This window comes from Macrosteles quadrilineatus, unplaced genomic scaffold, assembly GCF_028750875.1.
Source record: "Macrosteles quadrilineatus isolate MER2022 unplaced genomic scaffold, UCM_ALF_1.0 Scaffold_9__3_contigs__length_116548681, whole genome shotgun sequence".
NCBI lineage: Eukaryota > Metazoa > Arthropoda > Insecta > Hemiptera > Cicadellidae > Macrosteles > Macrosteles quadrilineatus.
This window is the reverse complement of record NW_026542602.1, coordinates 24,852,678-24,878,470: the sequence shown is the minus strand read 5'-3', so window position 1 is coordinate 24,878,470 and position 25,793 is coordinate 24,852,678. Positions and strand designations below refer to the sequence as shown.

Below are 25,793 nucleotides of genomic sequence, written 5' to 3'. Positions count from 1 at the left end.
GCCCTAGGTTTTGGGTCCATTGATGCCCATTCCCTAAAACCATTTTTATAATAATTTCTCGATAATTTCGTAAACACAAAACAGTTTTGATTGTTAAACTATGCGGCTATCATCAAGTGCAATCTGTATTGTAGAAATCTATAATCCTATGTATATATATATATGCATCAATAACTGTTAGTTTATCATAATCACAGTTTTAAATAAAACTAATGTAAGTGAAATGAATTTTTTTTGTTACGAAAAAAAGTGTCAACAGACATAAACTGTAATTTAAATAATCGTTAGCTTAATCCACTGCAAAGAGAAACTTCCATCCAGTGTTGTAGTTAAATATCTTTGTGGTTTTAAGCTTTATTTACATTGTGTAAACTGTCATTAAGTAAAAACTACCTAAATATTTTCCCTGTAGAGATAAAAATGTTATCAGTAAACTTGCAATCAATCTAGTAATCCAACGGTCCAATACTCGGGACGCGTCCATTGGAAACATTAATCACGCGACTAAAACCTCATTTAAAAACTCGTTAACCAAACCAACACTTTGCAATTGAATACGTGGAGCGTGAAAAACCCAGTAATTTATTTCATTACCCCTCTATGAATACTGAATACGAAGTAAAATGAAACAGCAATTAATTAAAAGCCATTCCGAGCTCGGACAATCAAAGTGTTCACGGTGCGGTAAACTGAGGTTAGTTTTGTAACTTAGGAAATATTTGGCACACTGAAACTGCAAAAGGAACTTTGTGAGTTGTGAAAACAACGAAAGCTTATGCGAGCCACTTAACTGATTAGAAGATTATCTAATTATCTCTGCATCTTTCGACGGAATCAACGATGTCTCAACGAGTAATTAGTCATTCTTTTATCGACGCTAGTTGCCGAAGTGAGCCGAAGATGCCCGATGTTCCCCGAGCCACCCCATCCCCCACCCACTCGCTGAATGTTCACAACATAGCGCGCTGACGCTCATCTGTGTACGTAACGTGTTGTGGTTGTGTGTGTCGAAACTTTTGTAGTGTAAGGTTTGGGGATTGATAACAATACTTATAGGTAAGAAAATTGGCTACAACTGTAATCTTCTATATACATTTTAATAGTTATTCTACTACCTTGTCAGGATTTGAATGGATTAACATTTTAATCGTTAACTGTATTTTATACGTAAAAAAAACTTCAGTCAGATGAAAAAAAGTAAAAAAAAACACGATCCATGTGTTTAAATCAGGAAAAATATTAGAAGACAAGACTCAGATTAAGACAATATGAAAATTACGGATAAAAGAACAACACATCTCAAGGGATCAGTTATATCTTGTATAATTGATAGCATTTATCGAGTTTCCCGTTAATGTAAAATGAACAACGTTATACAACGGTTGAAGTTTAACAAAGTCGGAGGTGCCAAGTTATAAGAAGTAAGGCTACATTAAAAGGTGACATATAAGTAATTTCAGAAGTTTTATGCTCTATATTCTTCGTACAAAAGAAAACCCACGACAAATAAATAACTTTTCGATTAGAAGTACATAAAAGCTTACGTCGTGATGATAATTTATAAAGCAAGAGCGTTTTTTGCACACACCTAGTTATATGTTGTTTTGATCAGCATGGACCCTTAAGATAAATAAATGTCATATTGAATATATGTCATAAAACCCTTTTAGACAATTTCCCCTATAAGAAAGACCTATTAATATGCGTGGTGTTGACTTAGACTTCAGACCGATTGACTTTTATTTGTTGATGTCCCTAGAAACAAACACAGAATTCTTTAAAATTTATAATATATGAATCCCTGTGTGTGGATAAACACGGTAAGCCAATTTTCCCCCCATTTTGATGAAATTCAGCGTGAATGTGTATTGTAGGCTGAATAAACTTAATTGAGTCCGAGAACTATCAAGGTGATGAGAATCAAGTGTTATTAGATTTTTTTAAATTTTAAAAAGCAGCTTTTTCGAATAACTACCATGCAATCATAAAAGTACCTTATATTTTTTAGTCATCGCGTAGAACTAAAAACAATAATGTTGTGCATAATAGAAATGCGCCTTTATGTGTTCATGTGAAGCATTGTTCTAAGACTAAAGGTTACGAAGAAAATTGAATTTTTTTTAAATATTATTTTTAGTTGTAAAAAAATAAACTGTTTTTTACTTAGCTTTTCTATATTTTAAAAAATTAGGAAAATTCTTTATTTTCATACTTTATCAACTGTTTACCAAAAAGAATTTCATTCCCTCTAGAAGCAAACCTAAAGTACTCACAAAACGTAAATCATTCGAATCGGGAATACATCTGACAACTTCAACGAAAGCTTTTGGTTAAAATACAATTCGGCAAATGGAAATTCGCCTAGTATGCTGGTTTGCTGCTGCAGGGGTTATGCATCATAAAACGGTATTTTGATTGTCATAAACTATTGAATGATTACCCCCAAACTGCGTATATAAAATCGTGTTTCAAACATGTTTGCCTACTTAAAATAATGTAAGTACACCAATAATAGTATAAAAATTAATACTAAGCGAACTTCTAATAAAATATTTTAACAACAGAGTACTCAAATAAACAATAATAGGCCAATAACATAGTTGAATACATAATTTATAAGAAAATTACAAAAAAACTTGTATATAAAAGTTATGATTATTTAAACATTAAATCACTTTAATGAATGATTGGAATATTTTTCATCCATTACAAACTCACCTCTTCGACAAGAAAATACCAAATTGTTGGATGCGTTTACATTCTTTCCATAGCTTATGGATTTTTAGAAATTATCATATTATGAAATACTATAGGGTGTTACTGAGTCAAATAGGAAAGCATTTCTGCTATGCAATTGGATTTTGTTGCATGTAGGAAATAATTTTATACAATATTCTAGTATCTTACAATTTTTACGTAGACCTATTTAATATTTAACAAACTCAACATAAATTCTAAGGCTTCTGTCGTTTTAATTAAAGCCTAAGAAGGTAATAAGATCAAATATTTGAACTGGAATGATACGTTTTTTGCCTTTTTAAGTCGTAGAAGTCTGGACGTAAAGTGTATTTTTTTATCGTAATTGCCCTTGTTGTATACGTAAACTTCGTCTTTCATTATCATTATCATTATCATTTTCAACAAACAAACATTGTTGTTATTGTTTTCATTGTAAACAATTGAAATATATCAAGACTTTAAATCAGTTTGTACGGAGTATATTTAAGTACATATTAGAACGTAATATACATTGAACCGTCAAGCTATAAATACAAGTTATTAGATCCAACAAAGTACACATCATTTTTTGGTTTACTAAAAAAATAATAATAGTGTAAAATTCAACTATCATTAAACTTAAGCAAATCTATCTTTTTCGTCTCTAATTGGAAAGCAATATCCAATTAAGAGAGATTAAACTCCAACTTAAAATGTATCGTTTAAGTTTCCTTAAAAGACGAACCCAAAGCGACAGTATGATTAAGTCAAGTAGTTGTCACATTGTTTGAAAGTTTTGGGGATTGTTGTGATTATATCAATCTCAGATCTCCAAAACTGCTTCAACTTTTAAATTAATCTCACATAACCTAACCACGCATCATATCATATAAAACTAATGAAACTATAATCCCTAAAAATAAACTTATAAACAAGTCCGCTCATCGTCCACATTTTCCCCGTGGTATCAATATTATAGAGACCTCGGTTTTTGTCACTCTGGCGCTTGGGGATTTATTCATGTAGACTTTGACATGTTATATATACGGGTTTGTTTTAACATTTCGTACCTTCATATTAGTACAATTATTTGAAGTATAATTTTAAATGCTGTGTTGTTTTTAATTCTTTAAACATTTAACTGTGAGTCAAGGTATTAGTTTTCTCTGGGCACAGTTTTCATGAAACATCCACGAAACTGATAATGCACTCTTGTCAATGTCCTACACTTTCCTACAACATCTCTATAATGCCGCCAACATGCACTTCACATGTGTATACTGTCAGCCTGTGGGCGTAAGTAAGTTAATCATCTGTTAGCTCATATCAAATTAGGTCAAATCGTGCTTTATATCACATGACTATAAAAGAGAAGTACATTTTTAAATAAATCGTATATCAGAAATAGAACCAACAATTCAAAATAAATTCCGCTGAGTATTCTATCTTTGCACTTTAAGCACTGTAACATACGAAGCAGTTGAATTATGCTGGAAGATAATATATGTAAAAGTACCGAATATGAAATTCTGCTTTGTATACAATTTATACTTGTAAGTCCACGGCATGGTCTCAATATCGGATTGAAATAAGTCCTCAGAATAACAAGACCTGTTTAGCCTATGAATAGGGCAAAATTAAAAGATTGGCCAACATTAAAATACTCCATCTTAGAATTATAAATGCATTTGTTTACATTTTTAAAATGGTTTAGGACAACAAATCTATTTTAGTATATTTTATATTGTGAAAAATTAGACGAACAGAATCACAAAAATGCATAACTCTTCCGTAGATATACACACTGTATACGTAATTTATGTGTACTAAATTTACGTACTGATTCCTAGGGTCAAATTAAAAAGAAAGTTAAGCATAACATTTTTTTTAAAATCATTTTTTTAACCAGATATCCGCCATTTTGTATTTTTACATACACATTTTTATCTTTGAATTTTTTCAACCGATCTTTATGAAAAATTGCTATGTATGTTGAGGTTGAAGAAACCCATGTTAGAAAGAAAATTCATCTTGATTCAACTAAAAGTTTCAAAATGGTGCCAATTTCGATTTTCTTTACTTAAATTACAAAAAAATGATAGATTTTACGAAAAAATCTTACGAACACTTTTAAATGGCATTTGTAATTCCCTATCAAACAGAACCAAGTTCAAAAAGATCGATTAAGTAATAGCTGAAATATTAAGATTTGTATAATGGGGCATACCGGCATACCTGACTAGCTTCTGCCTTATTCTACCCCATTTTACAACTAAAAACCTATTGCTTTTTCAATCTCTTTGAACTTTGATAGGGTATCGTCTTTTTTATTTTACCGTATAGGCCCAGTCTTTTTTGGTATCGTTTGACAGGGAATTAGCTAAATAAAAGTATACTTAACATGTTATCATAAAACCAGCCATTTTTGAATAATTTAAGTTTAAAATTATAAAATGGCCACCGTTTTGAAATTTCTTGTTGAATCAAGATGAATTTTCTTTCTAACATGTGTGTCTTCTACCAATACATACAAAGTTTCATAAAGATCAGTTGAAAAAAATCTAAGATAAAAATGTTTATATAAACAATAAACAATTTGGGATATCTGGTTAACGGAGCGATTTTGGGAAAAATTTTATTCTTGATTTTCTATTTATTTTGACCCAAGAAATTAGTACGTAAATTATATGCCCACCTTTTTTGAAAACGGTTGAAGGTTTTTGAAAACCTTTTTTGAAATAATATTGCACATAGGAACCCATGTACTATCTATCTATTATCTATTTATGATAATTATAATTGAATTAATTAATACAAAAGCAGTTGACTACAGTAAATGCTTTTAGAAATTTCCATCTTGGCTAAAAATATTTTGAAGAAACCACATACATGATTATAGGAAAACTTTCTTCCAAGATTGCAACAATAGTTAGTCTTAAAATTCACTTTTTTCCTACAAGGTCAATATAGCAGCCATGTCAGAGTTTCGAAAGTACATATTTGTAGAGTTAGTCGAAAAAGTTTTGTATTTACTTTGCGGAATGAACAAGGAACCTGCGTTCTGTTTGGTTTTCTGTGTCCCCAATTCACAACTCACACACTTGAGTCTTAGGGAGCAAAATCCTGGAAATATGACGTCAAACAGAAAGTGTTTTAAGTACTGTAGTATTAAAACGTTTTTACATCTTCCAAAAAAATGGTATTAAATGCAATCTTTATTAATTAGTCAATAATACAAATTTTGGATCAACTCAAAGTTGAATTCGCCTCATTACTGAACCTGAATAAGCATAAATGTTCCACATAATTAAGTTTTTTTTTGTAAATTCAAACATCTCTTATGCCATTAATATTCATTTTTACATCCCTGTAAATTTTATTATATCAAATATCGTACTGAAATACACATTAAAGCCAATACTCGAGGGAAAAACTACACTGTTTTTCAAACTACTGTTAATTTGTGTTTAGTTAATTTTTTGGTCTGTTTGTTTAGTTTTACCACAATATCATTAACTTATGTTTTAACTACTGTTTGCACTGGAGGCTGGGGTGATAGATTGGGCCTAATAATGCCGCAACATTTAATAGGGCCCTTTCACACGAGGCCACTGGTGTCCTCCACCAGTTACCGGCCGGCAAACTGCAGTGGATGATACAGGCAACTCACAAGCCACTCTACTATAGCCACTGTACAATGGTAGTTGTGAAAATGCTGTCGAAGTCGAACTATGAACGTCTCTTTCTTCTCGCGCTGATAATAAAGAAAATAAAGCAAAGACACCGTACTATACCAAATTGCCGGTTACTTTTCAATTTCGCAAATTAGATCTTCAGTATCCACTTAGTCTTCTATTATTTTGTTTATTCTCTTATTCTGTTGTTTTTCTTTGTCTTTTTCTCACGGTGGCGGCCACTGGTTGCTACGTATGAAAGCTCCCATTTAATTCAATGCCCCGCGACGAGTTGCCGCCACTGCAGTTGCCGGCGGTTGCCGGTTACTAGCAGTTGCGCGAGGAGACACTGCTCGGCCACTGTGTAGTGGCGGGCTACTACAGTGGCTGCGTATGAAAGGTCCCATTAATAATAATGTTAAAGCTGTGGCGGCCACCAGTGGCCTCGTGTGAAAGGGCCCTTAGGCCTAGCTTGAATTGAAGTAATATATAAACAATCCTGGGCTTGATTCTACAAAAATCAAGTTAAAAACGCGTACTGACATTATTAAAAAATTAAAAAGTCCTGACATTTTGCTTCGCAGTGCAGTAACGCAGTGTTATATGGAATATGGTTCGGAGTCTTACTTGAGATGGACTACCTTTCAAGGGAAAATATACCTCTAGGAAGTGGTTAACTGTATCTATGCTGGAGCCCCTCTTGACAAACCAATCAAATATAATATTTTCCTCATTCTGTATAAGAAAATAGTTCATAGCTGAACTTTACGAAAACCATCGTTTTCCATTATGTCAATAGGAGCGCTAGTGTAGCACTGCATTTGTTTATTACAGAAAATATTCGACAACTGACTTTTGAAAAAAATTGAAAACTATAAGATATGAAAACAAGAGAATCACTAGACAATGGAATGGTGTTTTATTGTTTTATTAATTAAAACGAAGAAGCTTTGTGTGTTTATTTGCATAGTGACATGTATCGTTCACCTCTCGTCACGAAGGATACATTCCGTGGCTGAATTTTTGTAAACCACTAAATGGATTACTTATCGGAACTAGTTGTGAAATATACCATTATCCGGGTAAGACACAACCACACCTTTACATGGTTGCAACGGTTTTTGTCACGCAGCAGATAAAACAATTCAAGGGAAACGTAATATAGAATGAAGTTTCTATATCGTCATAACAATATTTCAAAACAAGTCCTTTGAAGAAATCACAAACATAAGGCACATATCTGAAAAATATACGTCCTTAAGGCCAGATAAACTTAATGATCCTATATGTTGTAGAAATATAATCTTATACATTTAAATAGTTATTTATGCAACTAGTGAGCAGTTGCACTTTGCACTAGAATTGCACATTATATTTTTCCTAAAGTTACCATAAAACAAACAAATTGGTAAAGAAACGTGACATATTTTTACACAGAAGTAAACTTTTAATATGACATTTAATATACAACAGTGCAACAGCTGACCAGCTGATTTACAGCCAGTGCTGCCAACGTATTTCGCGCGCATACGACCTTGTCTGCATGTTACGCACTCACTATTTCGTGCATTCACGTTGCAAATCTGGAGCGAGTGAGACAAAGTAATTAGAGTGAGACAATGTCAACATTGTCTCACTGATGAGCGAATTGGCCACTTTGCTTTCTCAAATCAGTGAGAGAACATGTACATTGTTAGATAACTGTAGGAAAAATATTTTTTTTAAGATTTTTGCTCCAAAAGTCAAAAATAAAAGATACATTTCAAACTATATACTCTTATAAATAAAAAATTTTAAAACGATTATTAGATACCATAGATACCATTATATTTAGATACCACGATTAAATCAGTTTCTGTCAAATAAAGCTCGTCGCTAACAACAGTCTAAGAAGTGTTGAAACAGATTTCATCCAGTGTTCTTGTTTTACAGTTCTTTATTAGGCCAAACTTTTAATACTCATTTATAAGTAATTGCCGTGTTTCATCGTGTAAGTAATTTTTTCTTCGAAAACAAATACTTTATTGTAAATAATTATGCTATTCACTGATGTCCATTATATTATTCTTGTCTGGGTCGACTTGTGTGTTACTTTTCTTTAACGTATGACTTTCAAAAGAGGAGGTTCTTCATTACGAAGAAGGTTCTTCTGATCTAAGAACTAAGCTTTTTGCACCCACTTGCAGCTTCGGTTAAGCAGTCACGGCCTCACCACTTAGCTTTTGTAATGACCATATTTGAATCTAGGCTTTTAGAACAACTAGGGTCCCTTATTTAAACCAATAGATTAACCCCTCCCCTTAAAAAAAACACATGTTTTTATGGTTTCAAAAGCTACAGAGATTTTGTTGGTGTCCAGTCCACGTGAGGGCTTATACATTGATAAATTAAGAATAGTGAAATGAGTTGTTCGGTTTCCAATACGATTTATTGATTTAATACACGATTGCGGGTAAATTATTTTTTGTGTGTATACTTAAGCTTTAAAAATTACATGAATAATTTTGTTTTGTCCGGCCTGAAATTGTTGAACTAAGCACCAGGGTTAAATGGTTAATGCGTTAGTCTAAATGTAAAGCACGTTTCTACTTGCAGAATGATGCGTTGTTTTGCAGCTATTTCACTGTCCTGGGAATTTAAATTTTAGTTCAAGGGCAAAGGGACATTACGTGTTTTTAATATTCATTCTGCGAGATATCTCCATGTCTGGTTAATATTTCCATTCTTATAATTTTGGCTGTCAAAAACAACACATATAGTTTTGGTTGTGTTTACATTTTATTTTTAACGTAAAACGATAATTGGCTTTTACCATAATACGTTTTTATAACCATGACAAGTAGCCTACTATGAATATTTTTGTTTGTTATTATTTGTCTTTGAACACATATTTGTCCACGAAGTCAAGGGAGTAACATTATAAAACCTGTGACCTCTAGATTTTTGTAATACTTAAGTCCCTGTGATTAAATTCAGATCCAATTTCGTTTTGCATCATATATTATATGACACCGTTGCATGTTTAATATTTTAAATAGGTTTCATGTTATGGCAAGTTTTTATTCAAAACTGTTAGAACGCATCGTCGTCGTCAATACGCATAAATACAGCATTTACCAAATTCGATAAAAATAGATAAAATTTTCCCAATGTACCTGGTGAGTTAGTTATTTGTGCAACTTATCAAGAAGTGCTGCTGGAAACTAGAGGGAAATGATGACGCAATCGCCCGGTCTTGTCCAGAGTTCGGAAAGACACTTTGAACATGGATTCAACATTAAATATGCTTTACTGTTTTTGTGTGTGACATCTAACAAAAAATATGTGCTCAAACAAATGTTTTAAATGATCTTTACCGTAAAGATGGTTTGTAGCTGAGCTGAATTATCGAGGTGACGGAATAAACAATGTTGCCATCTTTTAAAAGCGACAAACGAAAAATACTCTCAACTCACGTAGCGAGGGAGAGGAGGGAGATTGGTGTGCAGTGTAGATTGTTAAGGAGCTTACTGTTTTGTAAATTAATTCTAGATTATTAAATGATATAATGTTTTGACAACTCTAGACAGATTATTTCCAACTCTGAGGGGCAGGACATTTCTCGAGCCTAGCATAATGTCAGTCTACATTATGAACATGGTGTCTTTTTGTCTTTGTACTTGATTGGTTCTAGATAAAAATATATGTTGGTGAAGTAAATTAATTACTCAGACGTTACCCAGAGGCAGCCATTATGCATGCGGCAGTTATTTAATATTTTGAATATATAAGTTTCATTTTAATTTTAAAAGTTGTAAAAAATTTTAGTAACTAATTTGTTGCCAAAGTCAGTGGAAAGCCGAAGCTAGAGACAATTTACCAGCTTGACTTGGCCAGAGTCGAGACACTACGGACACTCAAGGCTTTTAGACGCATTAAAAAACTTTGCTCGCTCAGCAGCTTAATTTGGCAAACCTTTTACTAATGGGGAAAGTTGATGTCTTTTACTGCAAAGATTTTAGCAGACGACGCTATTATTTGTAACTAAACATTGGGTAATCTTTGTTTAAAAGTTTTAAATTTTAATTTCTTTCACAGGTTAAGTTGGTAATGCAGTTTCATATCAAAGATAATCAACTGTGTATTTTATATTTCATTATGGGCAATGACCATAGATATATAAACGTTAGTTTCTATGAGTAAAAGAATTCCAATGTCAACAGACCAGAAACTGTAGACAAGATGTACTTCAACACAAATGGGTGTACTTAAACACACAAAAGGGTACACAAATAGATGCTCATTTCAATGAACAGTAAATATTATTTTAATCCATAGCTGGTCACTGAACTGTGATTTGGTGAACAGAAGCAAAACAAAACTAATAACAAAAGTTCGCGTATCAAATGCAAAGCAGTTTTTATTTTCAAATATATTTTACAGTGCATAGGTTTAATATTTGTAGAAAACTAACAATAATTGTTAACACCCCTTCAATAAAAAAATTAATTTATTTACAAAAAAATCCCCTTATTGAATTTACATTTTTGTAAATACCGTTAGAAATACACAATGAATCATTTTTTTATAGTAATACTTCTTTTTATGGTTTACAAATAAATACTGCATTTTTAGTTAGTTTTGAGCAAAGAACTACTCAGTAAATTTAGTTTATCCCATTGGTAAAATTGTATTTCGCTAAACACAGTACATATCGTATTATGAATAAATTAATTGGAGATATAGTACACATACAGATCCAGGTTTAACCATGGGTAAAGGAATTGAATTAATTGAGAAAATGAAGAAAATGCTAACAATGTTTTATGAAGTTATAAAGTCGTTCAAAACTAGTTAACGGCTTTGAAAGTGTGTTAACTATGAGGCGTTTAATAATTGGGGTAGTCGGGCTTTAGTATATTAATACTTTATATTTTATCAATGTACATTTCAATGCATGTGTAAATTAGTTTTGAAATAAAAGGGATCTAGGTTTAAGAGATTTTTATAAGCACAGTTTGATAAATTTTATACTTTAGGTTTCTCTTGTTCTAATCACCGCAGATATCAAGGCGCAGAGTAGGCAATTGAGATACACCTGGCACTCGGACACGTTTAACCGTCTGAGTATAAAACAAAAGTGTATTATTGATACATAATTTTTCTGTGTAACGTTTTTTCCACAATTAAATATAAAAATCTATTTGTCAACTTTTACTTGGAATTCTACCATACATATAAACAAGGTTAGTTGTGAACTCTACTAAAAAAACAGAAGGGCTACTACAATTCTACTATCCAGTTGACAACTGGGCATTAAAATCAGAAACACACGTCAAACGTTTCTCCATAATTCAAAGCTAAGATAGAAAATGGTTACTATTTTAATTCAATTACTAGACATAAATCGTATGTATGTAGTTTAAAGGCTACGTTAAATAATATCTGATACAACATTAAAACGATTTTGCGATCTGTTTGTAAAACGTAACAAAAAATCTCAATCAAATTCTCATAATTTCATCCTGGCTGGGGCATCTAGCATAAAATGGAAATTACAGCTGACATATTGATAAGTAAACGTATCCGGTGATTTATGCTACACACTAAAATTGAAATGCACAGATGTCTCTTTAAAACGATACATTTCCAAGTTGTAGTTTTGATGTTTGGATATTTATGTTTAATCTATTTAGTACAGTCAGTTTTAACGTTGCAATTTTTATGAGTTATTAACGCTAGGAATTCTAGTTGACCTAAAATGCAATGGCATATCAAACTGTGTGGAAATTCAATCTACTACATTAAAAGCAAGTTAGTAGTTGCAAAAATTGTGTCAATCCTACTTTGGTAAATTTTAGATCGATCAGCATATTACGGTTATAAATCGCGATACGAAATGAGGGCTATGTAACTTTTATAGCTATACCATCTTATTATAGACAAGACAATTCATAGGTTGAATTTTAACATTACAGAAAAATCATTTTGGTTTTAGTTCTTAATTTAAAACATTTCAGTTTCACATTGAAATAAAAATTAAATTGAAGAATAATTTGAATTTCAAGGTCTTGGGTGTCTGCAATTACTTGACAATATTACTTTAACTAACTGTTTACCACTATGATATTTGTCATTTTGCAGAGTAGACCTCCTTAATCTACCCGAACGGGACTGGACCTAGGTCGGATAACTCAAAAGGTCGGTTAAAACGGGCAATCCCTAAAAACTGAAAAAAGAAGTGCTGTTCATGCGGAATCATATAATCATTATTCTGAAGTCATGTGTGAATTATTTACAAAATAAACTACACTAAAATAAAAAACTCAACCCAAAACACGGTAAAGTCCAATTATTTCAGTGGAATAAATTATAGTTGTAAGCTAGAGTCAATAAAAATTTTCATTTTAGTGCCTTAAGTAGTATTATAGGATGTACCTTGCTAAGACCAATATGACAAACTGCAATACTTTTTAGGATAAAAAATAACTTTTTTTTCGTAGCATCCTGTACAGCTTAGCGTATTGTTCCCATCGCCGAGCATGAGAGCGTAAATGCCAAGATTCCTAGACAGCAGCAGTTAAACCGAACTGCTTGTAAAACAAGGGGTGTTAAAACAAACTGAAAAATGTTACAAGCGAAGGCGGATAATACGATTATCGGCTATGAGGGGGGTCTTGGTCCACTGTAGTTTAATACGTTTTATAGTTTTAAGTGAATCCTACAGACATTGAAAAGCTGAAACTCCATAATGATAAGTGTGACTGAAGTAAAATCCTTTAGAAGTACTCTGTAAATTAAAGTAGGTGTGTTGTTAGCCTAGGTTGGCGTCTCGGACTTCGGTACACGGGCGGGTTTGATTCCCAGCTTATCCACAAAACTTATGAGTTTGGACCCCTTCCCTAAAAAGGGTTCCATTAACACTCTCTGTTTCATCTCCTCTGAAAAATTACACCGTCGTAAACAAAAGCAAGAACAAGACAACATTAGATCTTTACTAGATTTTTTATGTCCATCATCTATTTCTTATACAGTGTTCTGAGATAAGAAGTAGTATATGTTGATACATCAGGTGTTATCTAACACATCATTATTAAAATAGCCAAGGGATAGCATGGTAAATCACGGATACATCAGCTATGTTCTATAACATAAGGCTTATTCATGTCAATGAATTAATGTAGTATCTAGTGTTGCAGTAGACTTGCAGAGTCAATATTTGCCTAGATGAAACTAAATAGATATAGCGTTGGTTAAGTGTTGACTATTGTTGGTTTATGTTGCAGGCCCCGCTATGACGTAACACAATGCTTTGGTGGGTCTTTGTAATGGCAGTTTTGGGTGAGCTATCTTGTAACTCTCAGTCAGGTAAGTGTTACTCTATATTGTATCTTGACCCTTAGTGATTCGTAACTTTGAAACTTATAATTTCACTGCTCACATAGAAGGCTACTACGTTATAACTAAGTTTCTTCATTAAAGTGCAAAATACTCTCTAAATAATTAGAAGAAATTACTTTCCTTCGTGTTAAAATATAACTGTTGGAGTACAGTGTTGGGGAAGCTACTTTTAAAATGTAGCTAGCTACAACTACTGCTACATTTCCAAAAAAGTAGCTTAGCTACAGCTACAGCTACAGTTCCGAAAAAGTAGCTAGCTACAACTACAGCTACAATGAAATGTAGCTACAGCTACAATTTTAGCTACTTTTCCAAAGACGTTAGGCCTACTTTTTATTCCACGCACATTAGGAAAATGTAAAATTAATTGCAACTACATTTTTACTGAACAAACATTAAAAAAATGTCAGTATTGTATCTTAACATTAATTGGAAAACAAATTATTCCTAGATTGTATTTAATTTTTTGGCATTATAAACCTAACATTACAACAACAGAACCAAATAGTTCGGTGTCACATCATATTTAGTACCACTTATCTTTAAATATCACATTATTTTTAAGCATCTTAAATGTAAATTTCATTAAGTTCAAAGGACATACAACCAAACTATATTTTAAAAGCTCATTTTATTTCTTTAATATAGATTCATTTATAGATGTCTTATATCAACAATTAAGACCAATAAAACTGTAAAACGATTATTTAAAAATACTTTTTTGTGTTACAGAGCCTAGCCTACTGAAATTGGAGTTTATTGCTTTATTTTAATGTTAAAAACGACATTGCTATAAACTTTTAAGTGATAAGTTACTTGTTCTATGAATAACACTTTTCAATGTCAAGAAATCGTCCTTTATTGTCATTATGCATAGGGCAAATTGTACTTCAACCTAGTTGGTACTGTACAGAAAACAGTATCCAGTAACTTATCCTGAAATAGGCTTTTAATTTAAACATGTTGAAATTTGTAAAGTAAAAATAACATGTAGGCCTACTTGGCTATGTAACAAGTTGGCTATAGTAGGCTTGTTCTTGCTAGGACTAAACAGATAGGATTCCTAATAATTGAAATTGGAACTTGGTATTCGTCTTAAACCATAGCATAGCCTAGGAATTAATAGTCCTATACAAGAGCTGTTACCAGGAGCAAACTATGCTATTTTTTCAAAGTAAGTTTCATGTTATATGGAGATTTTTTCGTTACAATTATCATTTAGTCTATACATATCTTAAATCACATCAGGTAATTTCCTCTTTGTTAATTTAGTAAACCTTTGAAAAATCTTCGTAATCTAACCAAGGAAGGGCTTTTGATGATGAACCACAATCAACAGCTGAAGCAAAGGTTGATAGACCAGCTTTCTCATTATTTTAAGGTTTAGTGTTGGTTTCCATTAAAATCCAAGTTGAAACACTATCGGTATAATAAACAAACTAAATTGATTACTAATTTCCCTGTCAATCACTTGCAAGCATTCAATAGCTTCTCTTGTCTTGTCACCGGTAACGTTTAAACGTCGTCTGCATCTAGCGATTTTATTTTATCTGACAGTAATCATAGAGTAATAAATTAAGGAAATGAGAGCCAAAATGTGGATAACACTAATTTTAATGGCCTCCATGTCCACACAGCGTTGTAATAGGGATGAAACGGCTGCAACCAGCTGTATGAAGCCAAGAAAGTAGGCCTAATTTTTTTGAAAATCTCAGTTTGAAAGAGGTTGTTTCACGTAAGGTTGAGGTTATGATAAAAATCACTATCTCAAACAATGTTAATGTAGCGAGAAAAGTAGCTAAAACTCCGCTACAACTACTTTAAAAATGTAGCTAGCTACAGCTAAAGCTACAAAATCTTAAAAGTAGCGTAGCTACAGCTAACGCTACAAAAAAAGTAGCGCGCTACTGTAGCGTCGCTACTTGTAGCGCACTACTTCCCAACACTGTTGGAGTATTTAATCGATTGCTTGCGCAATGTTTTCAAAATTGACCCTACAGTAGGAGTTCAGTACTTAATTTTTAACTAATTTGATAAAAACCACTCAGCTTCACGTTTAACGTAATTATTTTGAGATTTTTATATATAGGTAAAGGTTCTTTTACAAAATTTGTGTTAAAACAAAAACCATTATAACATATTGCATAATATTAAGATATCCAAAATCAAAGTCGTTTTATCGTGTTTTAACGTAACAACCACAGGTACGTTAAAATAGCGTTTAATTATCTCTATACGAAGATAAATTTAAGATGAACCAACAGACCGGTCCAAAAAATAAATGTAACATTTATTTTAACTTGAATTATGTAAGTAAATAGTTTATTTTCTATCAATAATATGAACATAATAAATATATTGACAATATTCGCTATCAGTCTCTTCAAGTGGACAACTTAGCTCACTCAGGTGAGCCTAGTATCAAACTCCGCCAAATCCACTTTTTGGCCAAATTAAGTTAGACATCCTATCCCATGGATTCCAACACGCTGAATTTAAATAAAACATAATTGTTTTTAGCTAAACCCTCTACATCTACTGTAAAACAATGTTAAAATTGTGCTTTAGTTTCAAAAACCGTCAGATCCAACGTGGTTTACACCATCATTGGTTTCAAGCCCCTCCACATCCGTTGCAGCCAATGAGAGCGCCCGCTTTGGTAACTCCCCGCCATTCTCACCGAGTGTTTAATTGTTTAAGGTTTTTACTTTAAAACATTTTCTGTTATAGTAAAAAAAAAAAAACATTTTATTATTATACGTTTACACCTAGGTGTTCACTATAACCCTATTAGTTTTACCAGTTTTCTTTAAGATTAACCCTTTGGAGCAATCCAAATTTCAAATAGCTATTTTCTTCGTAAAAAGGTTTTATGACGTTGATATGTTGTCATATGTTGTGACTTAAATATAGCTAAGATAAAACATATTTAGGAATTTGTTGTAAAAAATATGTTGTCTGTCAGGTACAGTTTTAGTCACACTCACGAAAAAGTATGCAACTGTATGTGGCGAGTTTTGATTCTAGGCACATCTGAAAATTTCTCTCTCAGTCCTTTTAAGTGGACAACTTAGCTGTCAAAACAATATTTAGAGTTAAGGAGCTTATATAGGAAGCTAAGGAGAGTGCCCCAGAGCACGTCGTTGGTTTAAGTAGAATAATTTAAGCATGTAGAAATTAATTCAGTTATTATTTGCAAACAAAATCTAATATAAATTATATTTCTTTCTTTTCACAATAATTACGACTCTAAATTTCAAAGAGTCACTTTCCATAGATATTCACATAACATCCTATTTTAGCCTACTGTAACTATTCGTTTAAAGGTGTTTTTATGTGCATTTTTGTTGTTCAGAACACTTCAACATCACACTAAAACACCCACCATATGAAAAAAGCCATATTAAAAAAAGCCATATGATTCTACAATTTACCGAGTGCTTTCACAGAAGGTTTATTTACGTCCGTTGTAAGCCCCTGGGTGCTGTTTATGGCATCTCTAATTCAGGGCAGTGGCTATTAGTCAATATTGGAAGCCGTTCAGTATTATATACACAAATGGGCCTTTGTTGGGTCACAGCTGTTTTGCATCACTGTTATTTCCCAAAAGGTAAACCATTCCCTTTCAATATTGATTCCTAAATAACGTGAGTCCCTAGCATCGGGCCAAAATGTGACAGGTTTGAGCCCCTATGTACAGGAGTTTTTTTAACGCAACCCAAATAGTTAAAACTACGGCGAGACACCTTTTTAAAACAAAACCAGCACATATGTTGGTATTCTTATTTTCTTTACTTCAGTGCCGATCGGCGTTGTTCATGCATGAATATATAAGGTTTAGTGTTATTGAAAATTTATTGTATAAGACTGAGCACAATTTTTTATCAAGCTAAAATAGAGTATGTATTGAAGTTTTAGGTTTTTTGTTTTTATGGATCCGGTTTCCTTTCATTTAAAGAATTCAATGAATAGCAATACAAGTCAAAGGTCACAAAATCGTAGTTATTAACTAGATGAGGAAGAAATCTTAACTTATTAAAGAATCAAATTTTTCCCACAGGGAAGAATGTGAAAAAGTGGAGAAAGATAGAGCCAATTTAGTTGTAAAGGGTGACATTATTCACATAGCGTGATGGAAACTTCAAAGTATCCAGGTCATGTGTCCAGGTCATGACGCCACCAATATTTGTGTTTCTACTGCAGATGTTGTTTTTTATGTATAGACATTATAGTAGGTCATTCCCTATCTTTATTTTTCACTTGTATAAGCTTAAGTCATGTTTCCAGGTCATGACGATACCAACATTGAGTCGCTACTGCAGATGTTGTTCTTTTATGTATAGACGTATAGTATGTCGTTCCCTATCTTTATTTTTCACTTGTATAAGCCTAAGTCTTGTCTGCAGGTCATGACGACACCAACATTGAGTCGCTACTACAGATGTTGTTCTTTTATGTATAGACGTATAGTAGGTCGTTCCCTATCTTTATTTTTCACTTGTATAAGCTTAAGTCATGTCTCCAGGTCATGACGACACCAACATTGAGTCGCTACTACAGATGTTGTTCTACGAGTCGACGTTTTCCCCCGCTCCTGCGGTCTCTACCACACCCAGGGTGTTGCCGTACTTCGAGACAACCTCCCTGTCCACCAACCTCACAGCTCAGCTTGGAGACCCGGTCGTGTTCCACTGCAAAGTCAACGACCTCGTGGACGACGCATCGGTAATGCTAAAATAAGGAAAATGTTAGTGTGTAAGAATCAGTTTGTGGATGTAGACACTAGGTTTGTTTGGCAATATTTATTTAATCTGAATAATCCTTATCTAGGATCTTTAAATTACCTTACCAACTTAACTCTTACATGCCTTATTTGGTCAATCTTTGGTTGACAGGATTCGAGAAAGACAGGTTAGCGTACTGTGCCAAGACTATTAATAACATACATATATACATTTTAGAAATTAATTAAACCTTTTCGGTGACGTAAGAAACGATGTATTACTGGATAACGAGGAAATCCAGTTCTTTGTCTAGTCTTAGTTCCTGGAATTCCATTTTCATCGACGAATGTTTGATTTTGCAGATGACACATAGCTATTAACTTTGAAAATGAAAATATTTGCTAAAAAAGGTTATTAATGTAGTTATTAAGTAACGTGTAGTAATGTGTCTTAACCGAATGCAGGTCAAAGTGAATGACATGAAATATATTAATTTTAGTTTGTTGAATAGTTTAAACTATACGACAAAAAATAAACTATAATAGAGGCTTTTACCCAAGCCTTTGCCAAACAAAGCAAACTATTGAACCTTGATTAGTTCTAGAAAATTCTAAAGGTTCACTCACTACAGTACTAATGAAAGGTATTCTTCGACTTTTACACACTATTTGCATTTCACTGTTGCATACCAAAGACGAGGGAATATTTAATGGAAACGAATTAACTTGATATCTTCAATGCTAGCACACGTACATGTGGTATAATTTATTTGAACAAGTGCAGGTTTAAGTAAGATATTGTCTTTCAAAAAGATCGGTTGTAGTACAATTAACTGGTTGATCATACCGTTAACTATACTTCAATGGATTGTTTTGTTGTCGTCAACAGACAACAGGTATCTTAAACCTTCATTTGTTAGTTTTACGACCAAACTACCACTTATCAAGAAATCGTTTATTTTGTTGTCAATATTGTTTGTACACTTGATATTTCCTTAATTGCCAGGTGTCGTGGCTTCGTCGGCAGGACGGTCAGCTGCTTCTGCTCTCGGTCGGAGTCGAGGTGTACAGCAAGGACACGAGGATAGCCGCCCACCTCACCCCGCCCAATGACTGGCAGCTGCGACTAGCCGCTGCCCAGCAGGGTGACCAGGGCGGCTACGAATGTCAGGTCTCGTCTCACCCGCCCATCGTCCAGACAGTCCATCTACATGTCATAGGTGAACATTCACTGTACATTTCAAGACAAAATTATTCAGGGTATTTATAAATGTGTTGGTTACTTTGCGAAAAAGTGACCGACATTGATACAAGTAAGACTAAGGTGAATTCCAAAAACACACATGAAATTGAAGCCAACGTTGGAAGCTACACCAAATTCAAGTTAATAAAATTTTATAGATTTGTTTACCTGTATACAAGGGTAATTTGAAAAATGTGAGTGACACAAATTGTATTATTTATCGTAATCATAAAGTAAAAGACGGATTTTTATTTGTTTTACCAAAAAATATTCACTACGCCTACTTGATGATTCATTACTTATAAAAAAATCTTCATCTTTAATCTATACTGTAGGATGGATTACGTCATAAGATGTCAATAAACACATACTGTCTATTTACGTTATTTACACTATTTACATTTTAATATAGCATGGTAGGTGTATTTCAATGTTATTATCGGTAAATAGGCTCTTCACTAAGTTTCCCCAATGAATATAGTGGCCTTTTTACCAAAGCTCCATGTACAACCTTAAAGTTAAGGAGGTCTATCTCACGCACTCGCAATGACATTCAATAGAAAATTTTGTAGAGCTGGGAAACTTTAGAGTACGACCCAAGTGACAGCATAGCCCGTTAACATGCATGACCTTTAAAAAATGCTCGCAAAGCGTTTAACATGCAAATTTCACAGTAGCGTAAGAAATTAATTACTTAAAGAGAGCAGTGCGGTAGGCCAATTAACATTCGTGCAACCGCATGGAGGCTTCCTTAATTAACATCTGTGCCTTCACATTCTGAAGTTTGGACGGAAAGTTCAGTTCAACACATGTAGCGGAGAATTTACTAATTACTGGAATAATTACTGAAAAAACGTATTAACTGTTTAGTTCTAAGCCAATAGACTTTGTTCGTTTTTAATACAGTTATTGTAAAAGCCAATAGACAAGGTTTAACAAATAAATGGCGTAAAATTAAGCTAATTTGCGTGTGATGGTATTGTGATCTGTAGCAACAAATTGAATTGGATCTAATTGCAAAGGTCAAACATAAATTTGTAGTTTTATTTAATTTATTGATAGTGTTTGAATGAATTAAGTAATTATGAGAGCCCCAGCCAATTTCACTACGATACAATTGATAAAACAACTTACTGTATTACAATACAGTAACACCTTTTTTACAATTTACTTATAACATGATAAATTATATTATAAGTATGCTTCTCAAGAAAATTTGCATTGCTTTCTCGCTGCTTCTTGGTTTTAATTTATAATGAAATTGTATTTACCAAGTAGTTATAACACATTACCTTTTACTAAAACTAAATAAACCCACGAAACCAAGTATCACACTTACTTACTTTACTTTCCGTGTCCGGATATATTTATCACAATGAGCTTCAAACAAGGTAAATTGAAAATGATAAAAAAATTGAACCTGAATGAAAAAATCAATAGTTATCAGATTATCAGTATTTTTAGGTTGCTAACACTTAATTTATTAAATTCATTGGTGAAGATTTAAATGAGGACAAAATGAACAAGAACATAAATCGAGAAGGTTTGTGTGTTGGTGACTGGTCAGTCGCCCATTTGTCATAGATCGTACATGGTTTCCTTCACTTCTAGGGCCCTGTGTCCCTGATATATAGGACGCAGGGTTGTGTAAAAGGATTGATTTGTTTGACGAATATCAAATATAGCATAGAGTAAAAGAGGAAAAAACAAGACCTAAAGACGGATTCATTACTTATATTATGGACGAAACAAGTTATGCAGCCAAAACGACTTGTACCTTAATATGTTTTACTCTAAAGAAAAACAATAAATTAACAGAAACCAAACCCGACTAATACTTTAATTGTTTGGTAAGTAATTATATTTTATAGTGGATTTGTCGTATTGTGCTATTTATTGCGATTTACATGCAAGGTGCCCTGGGATCTTACTGAAATGTAAAAAAATCATTATTATAGCTTTTCGCACTTGTATATTAAGATATGGGTTTTTAATGTAGTATTTTAGAAGCGTGTTGTTTTGTAAAAAAAAACCTTATACGGTATAAAAATGCATTAGATAAAATTTCTATTTCTTTGGTAATCAATAGTTCGGGTAAAATATTATCAATGCCCACCACACTTTAAAAGCTACACGAACTTGGGATAAAAGTATCGTATTATATATTGGTGGTCGATGCACTGCAGCCTTTGATGCAACACATCAATAATACCCCTAATTAAAATTACCCGATAAATTAGTTGTCGGTTAAACAAACATTAGCTGTTCGGTGAATACATCAAAGTTAGCCACTTTTATAATGGTTTCCCTGAACTATGTTGCTCGTTTTGTTTGTCCATGTATGAGCTGCTGACTACGTCAATGAATGTTAAGTATAAATAACATGACACGAGTTTTTAGTAATATTTAATTATTGTTTGTTTGCTCGTAAATGTTCATAAAAATTATGTTCGTAGTAGTGGATTAGACAAATAACTGTTCAAGATGAGTAATTTCAGTCGATAAAGTATTTTCTGGTCATACTAGCCACAGAGGCGAAAAAGTCTACAAGCTATTGAAACTACCTACAAAATTTAATGCAGTTAACACTTAAAAATAAAAAACGATAATAACCTATCCAAATTTTTAATTACAATTATTATTTCATTTCATTTCATTTTTATTAAACGGCAAACACCATTTTACAAGTGGGTTTAACAAGATTACATTATACATTGTGCATTAAACATACATACCAACGACAGAGCCATTTGAAAATTAGCGAAAAACAGTTTCCAGCTTAAACACAAAATCAATAAGACAATCGATAGAAAAATCAACAATAAATAACAATAAAAATAAATAACAATATAAATAAATAACAATATAATACATAACAATATAAATAAATAACAATCCCGTTATATTACAAATTATTATATTACAAGATATTAATATTCGAGAAGATAATCAATCAACAATAGAAATAACACAAATAATTGAAAGGAATATATCATTAATAACTATAGAAAACAACAACAAGGAGTAACAACAATTGATAAAGATTTAAAAAAATTTAACAGGGATTAAAATATTAGAATGAAAACGATACAGTGATAAATCTCAGACATAAAGAAAAACTTGAATTGACAGAATAATATTGCTTGGCAGTTGGCACTTCCTCTCACTGATTGTGTGGCCCTTTTAGAGGCACCACCAAAAACACACTCACTTCACTGCACATGTGGCACTTGAAGTGTAGCCCTCTAGAGGCACCACCAAAAGCACAAAGACTAAAGCTGGATCTGGTCAGCAGCCCACTTAAACACTACTCTCCTAAAGAGTAAGCCTCTATTATACGTAAGCCTAACTCACCATGAACAGCTAAAACTGTATATGGACAATTGGACATCTGCTGCAACCTGTGAGTCGTCTGACGAGTTTTTAATCACTACGCTACAGGAATTTCCACAACACCATGATTTTAATTCTAACTGTTTACTGGCTCGAGTACTCACTGAGGGTGTGCGTGATTGTTTATGTGCCTACCAACAATGTGTTATGTACTATTATGAAATTAAATGGTTATCATCTAGGGGGATTCATTTCAACCTAAAAGGCGAAAAGTCTGGTGCTAAAAGGAGAAGGATAAATAAATATTTATCGAAACACTGACTATATACTTGTCTCTGTTGATCAGTTCCTGAGCTGGTGATTGCTGACGAGAGGGGGTTGCCCATCAGGAACAAATTCTACAACGCAGGCAGCACAATAGAGCTGAAGTGCATCATTAGTAGAGTACCACACCCGTCCAGTGCCATCACCTGGAGACATGGCACTAGGACAATCGCGTCGGACACTTCTAGAAGAGGCATTAGGTAAGTATTTCGATTAGATAAAAAAATGCAAAACGACATTTGTTCTTAAAAATAGATTTTGTTTTCTTGGCGATCAAATAGTTGCACGAACCATTACGAACGAAAACTTCTTCCATTTCAATCTTGACTGGCTTGTTACTTATTTACTTTTCATTCAGTTGTTGACGAACTCATTCAAGGGAGTATGACCTGTCCTGTATCATGTTACTGCCGATGCAATGTCTGTGTGTGTTGGTTTCACCTACCTTTTTCCTTAGCCTATTTCATAAAATCTCACTGGAGCATAAGACCTCTGGAAGTGTTTTTCCCTAGTTCTGCCATCTCTATCTAGCCAAAACTTAATTTACAAACATCCTTTGGAGCTCCTTATCCTGTTTCGCAACGTGGGGTCCGGTCAAGAGCTATCACTGGATTTTCTCACATGTGTTCCATTTTTTTCCTACTTCGTCTTCATTCCCTCATATACAGGCATTTTTCAGCTTACCAGGTAAACTCAAGCTGTTTCTTTGGTGGATATCATTTCTGCCCACCAAATGTTCATAGTACTACTAAGACTGCAATTGACAATTGTGTGTGTGTTTAGATAGGATGTTGGTTATTACTCCGGTTTCAAGGTGAATTCCTCTATAAAACTGGTACTGATAGCCTTCTTCGTGTTCCAGTGTCAAGACTGAGGAGGATGCAGAGGGCGCCACTAGTCGTCTGTTCATCGCCAACGCCAGGACAGTAGACTCCGGGGACTACAGCTGTTCTCTCGGTAGTCTAGTCTCCACCTCAGTGGCGGTGCACGTTCTCAATGGTGAGCCACTTCAACTAAGTAATACACACTTGTAACATGTACACTTTGGGGCTCAAGAGGAGCCTTTTAGTAACCATTTCAAATTCTAAAAACATCATTCTAAAAAATTCGAGCAATCACGAAATAATAATAATATTATATATAAGGATTACTCTTAGATGAAGGAAGATAAACTTTGTAATGATACAAAATAACTGACATGAGAAAAAAAATCTAAACCAGTGGGATGGTAGGGTGGGGCAGATTAACTTGTTTATTTCAGTAGGAAATCCTGTAATGACTGATGCTGTTACGATATTGAGGTTTATATAATCTGAAAGGCTGTGATTTACAGTTTATATCACACTTGGTTTAGCTTACATCATGCAGTGGACAAAGATTCAACAAACATTCGCAGTTGAGGTGTATTTTGCAAATGGTCATTATAATGGTCACAGTCGTTCTTGACTGATGATGCTAATTTCAATCTTTCGGGATGAATCAATAGGCAGAGCATGAGTTATTGGAGCTTACACGTCCCAAGTATACTTATTGAGTGGGAAAATTGTAGTTTCAGCTTCAGCAGTGCAGCACCATAGCACATACTACGAGTGTCAATAGCAGTTTTGTAGCAACACTTTTCAGGGCGGATCATTTTGTGATGCGATATACATTGGTCTGCGTGGCCCTCCAATTTATACCTCTGTGACTACATTCTATGGGGTTATCTCAAGTCATTGGTCTACAAAGATTGTCCAAGTACTCTAAAGTCAAAATACATAATTTGCCTCGCTATTGCAAAAACAACTGTGGATGCGCACTGCGCAGTGGAGAGCTTATAAAGTCTTTAAAACTCAACTGAGACCGTGCACTCATAATAATGGATCTATGTGCACATAAATTACAAAACATAAATAAGCATTATTTATTAATTTAAATTTTAGTAAACATACATTTCTAATGCTATTCTGTGTGTTATATAAGGAAAAGCAATTTAGTTTGTGTACATTTTGTTTTGTTGAGTACCAAAATACGCAAGTTTGCCCACCCTGTACCAAGCTAAAAAAATCTGTAGCAATAAAACCTTCAAACTATTTCAATAAACATTCTTGATACTATTTCAGGAGAGACACCAGCGGCGATGCAGCACGGGGGAGGTTCAGTGGCATTCCCCTGCCATTGCTTCTACATGCTTCTCATCATCATAAACCTCTTGAGCTCAAGATAACATTGAATCTGGCTGTGTTTGTTCAAGATTTATGTATAACAACCGATACTTGTATAAACTATTTTTCCTAAGATGTAGCTGAATGTAGATTTTTGTACTCTCACACTTGGGTTATTTCACATTGTAAAGCTTTTATTAGCCGTTTTCGTTTTGAATAGATGGATTAACGTTTTCTCTGTACTTTCGTATAAA

The 25,793-nt window shown here is 33.4% G+C and overlaps 1 protein-coding gene across 1 annotated transcript; it reads left to right on the top strand.

The window, feature by feature from the left end:
• The first annotated feature begins 953 nt into the window (after positions 1-953).
• On the top strand, positions 954-25,793 carry LOC129003919 (obscurin-like). Its single transcript, XM_054432263.1, has 7 exons — positions 954-1,056; positions 13,658-13,739; positions 18,298-18,497; positions 19,502-19,715; positions 23,418-23,595; positions 24,258-24,394; positions 25,498-25,793. Exons 2-7 carry the CDS (start codon positions 13,679-13,681, stop codon positions 25,599-25,601), a joined length of 894 nt encoding a protein of 297 aa, XP_054288238.1. The 5' UTR covers positions 954-1,056; positions 13,658-13,678; the 3' UTR covers positions 25,602-25,793.

Excerpts from the sequence above, each read along its gene's own strand:
- LOC129003919 (XM_054432263.1), top strand. The coding sequence starts at position 13,679 with ATGCTTTGGTGGGTCTTTGTAATGGCAGTTTTGGGTGAGCTATCTTGT. Across the intron at positions 13,740-18,297 it reads ATCTTGTAACTCTCAGTCAG|GTCATGACGACACCAACATT; the intron begins GTAAGTGTTACT and ends TCATGTCTCCAG. Across the intron at positions 18,498-19,501 it reads ACCTCGTGGACGACGCATCG|GTGTCGTGGCTTCGTCGGCA; the intron begins GTAATGCTAAAA and ends CTTAATTGCCAG.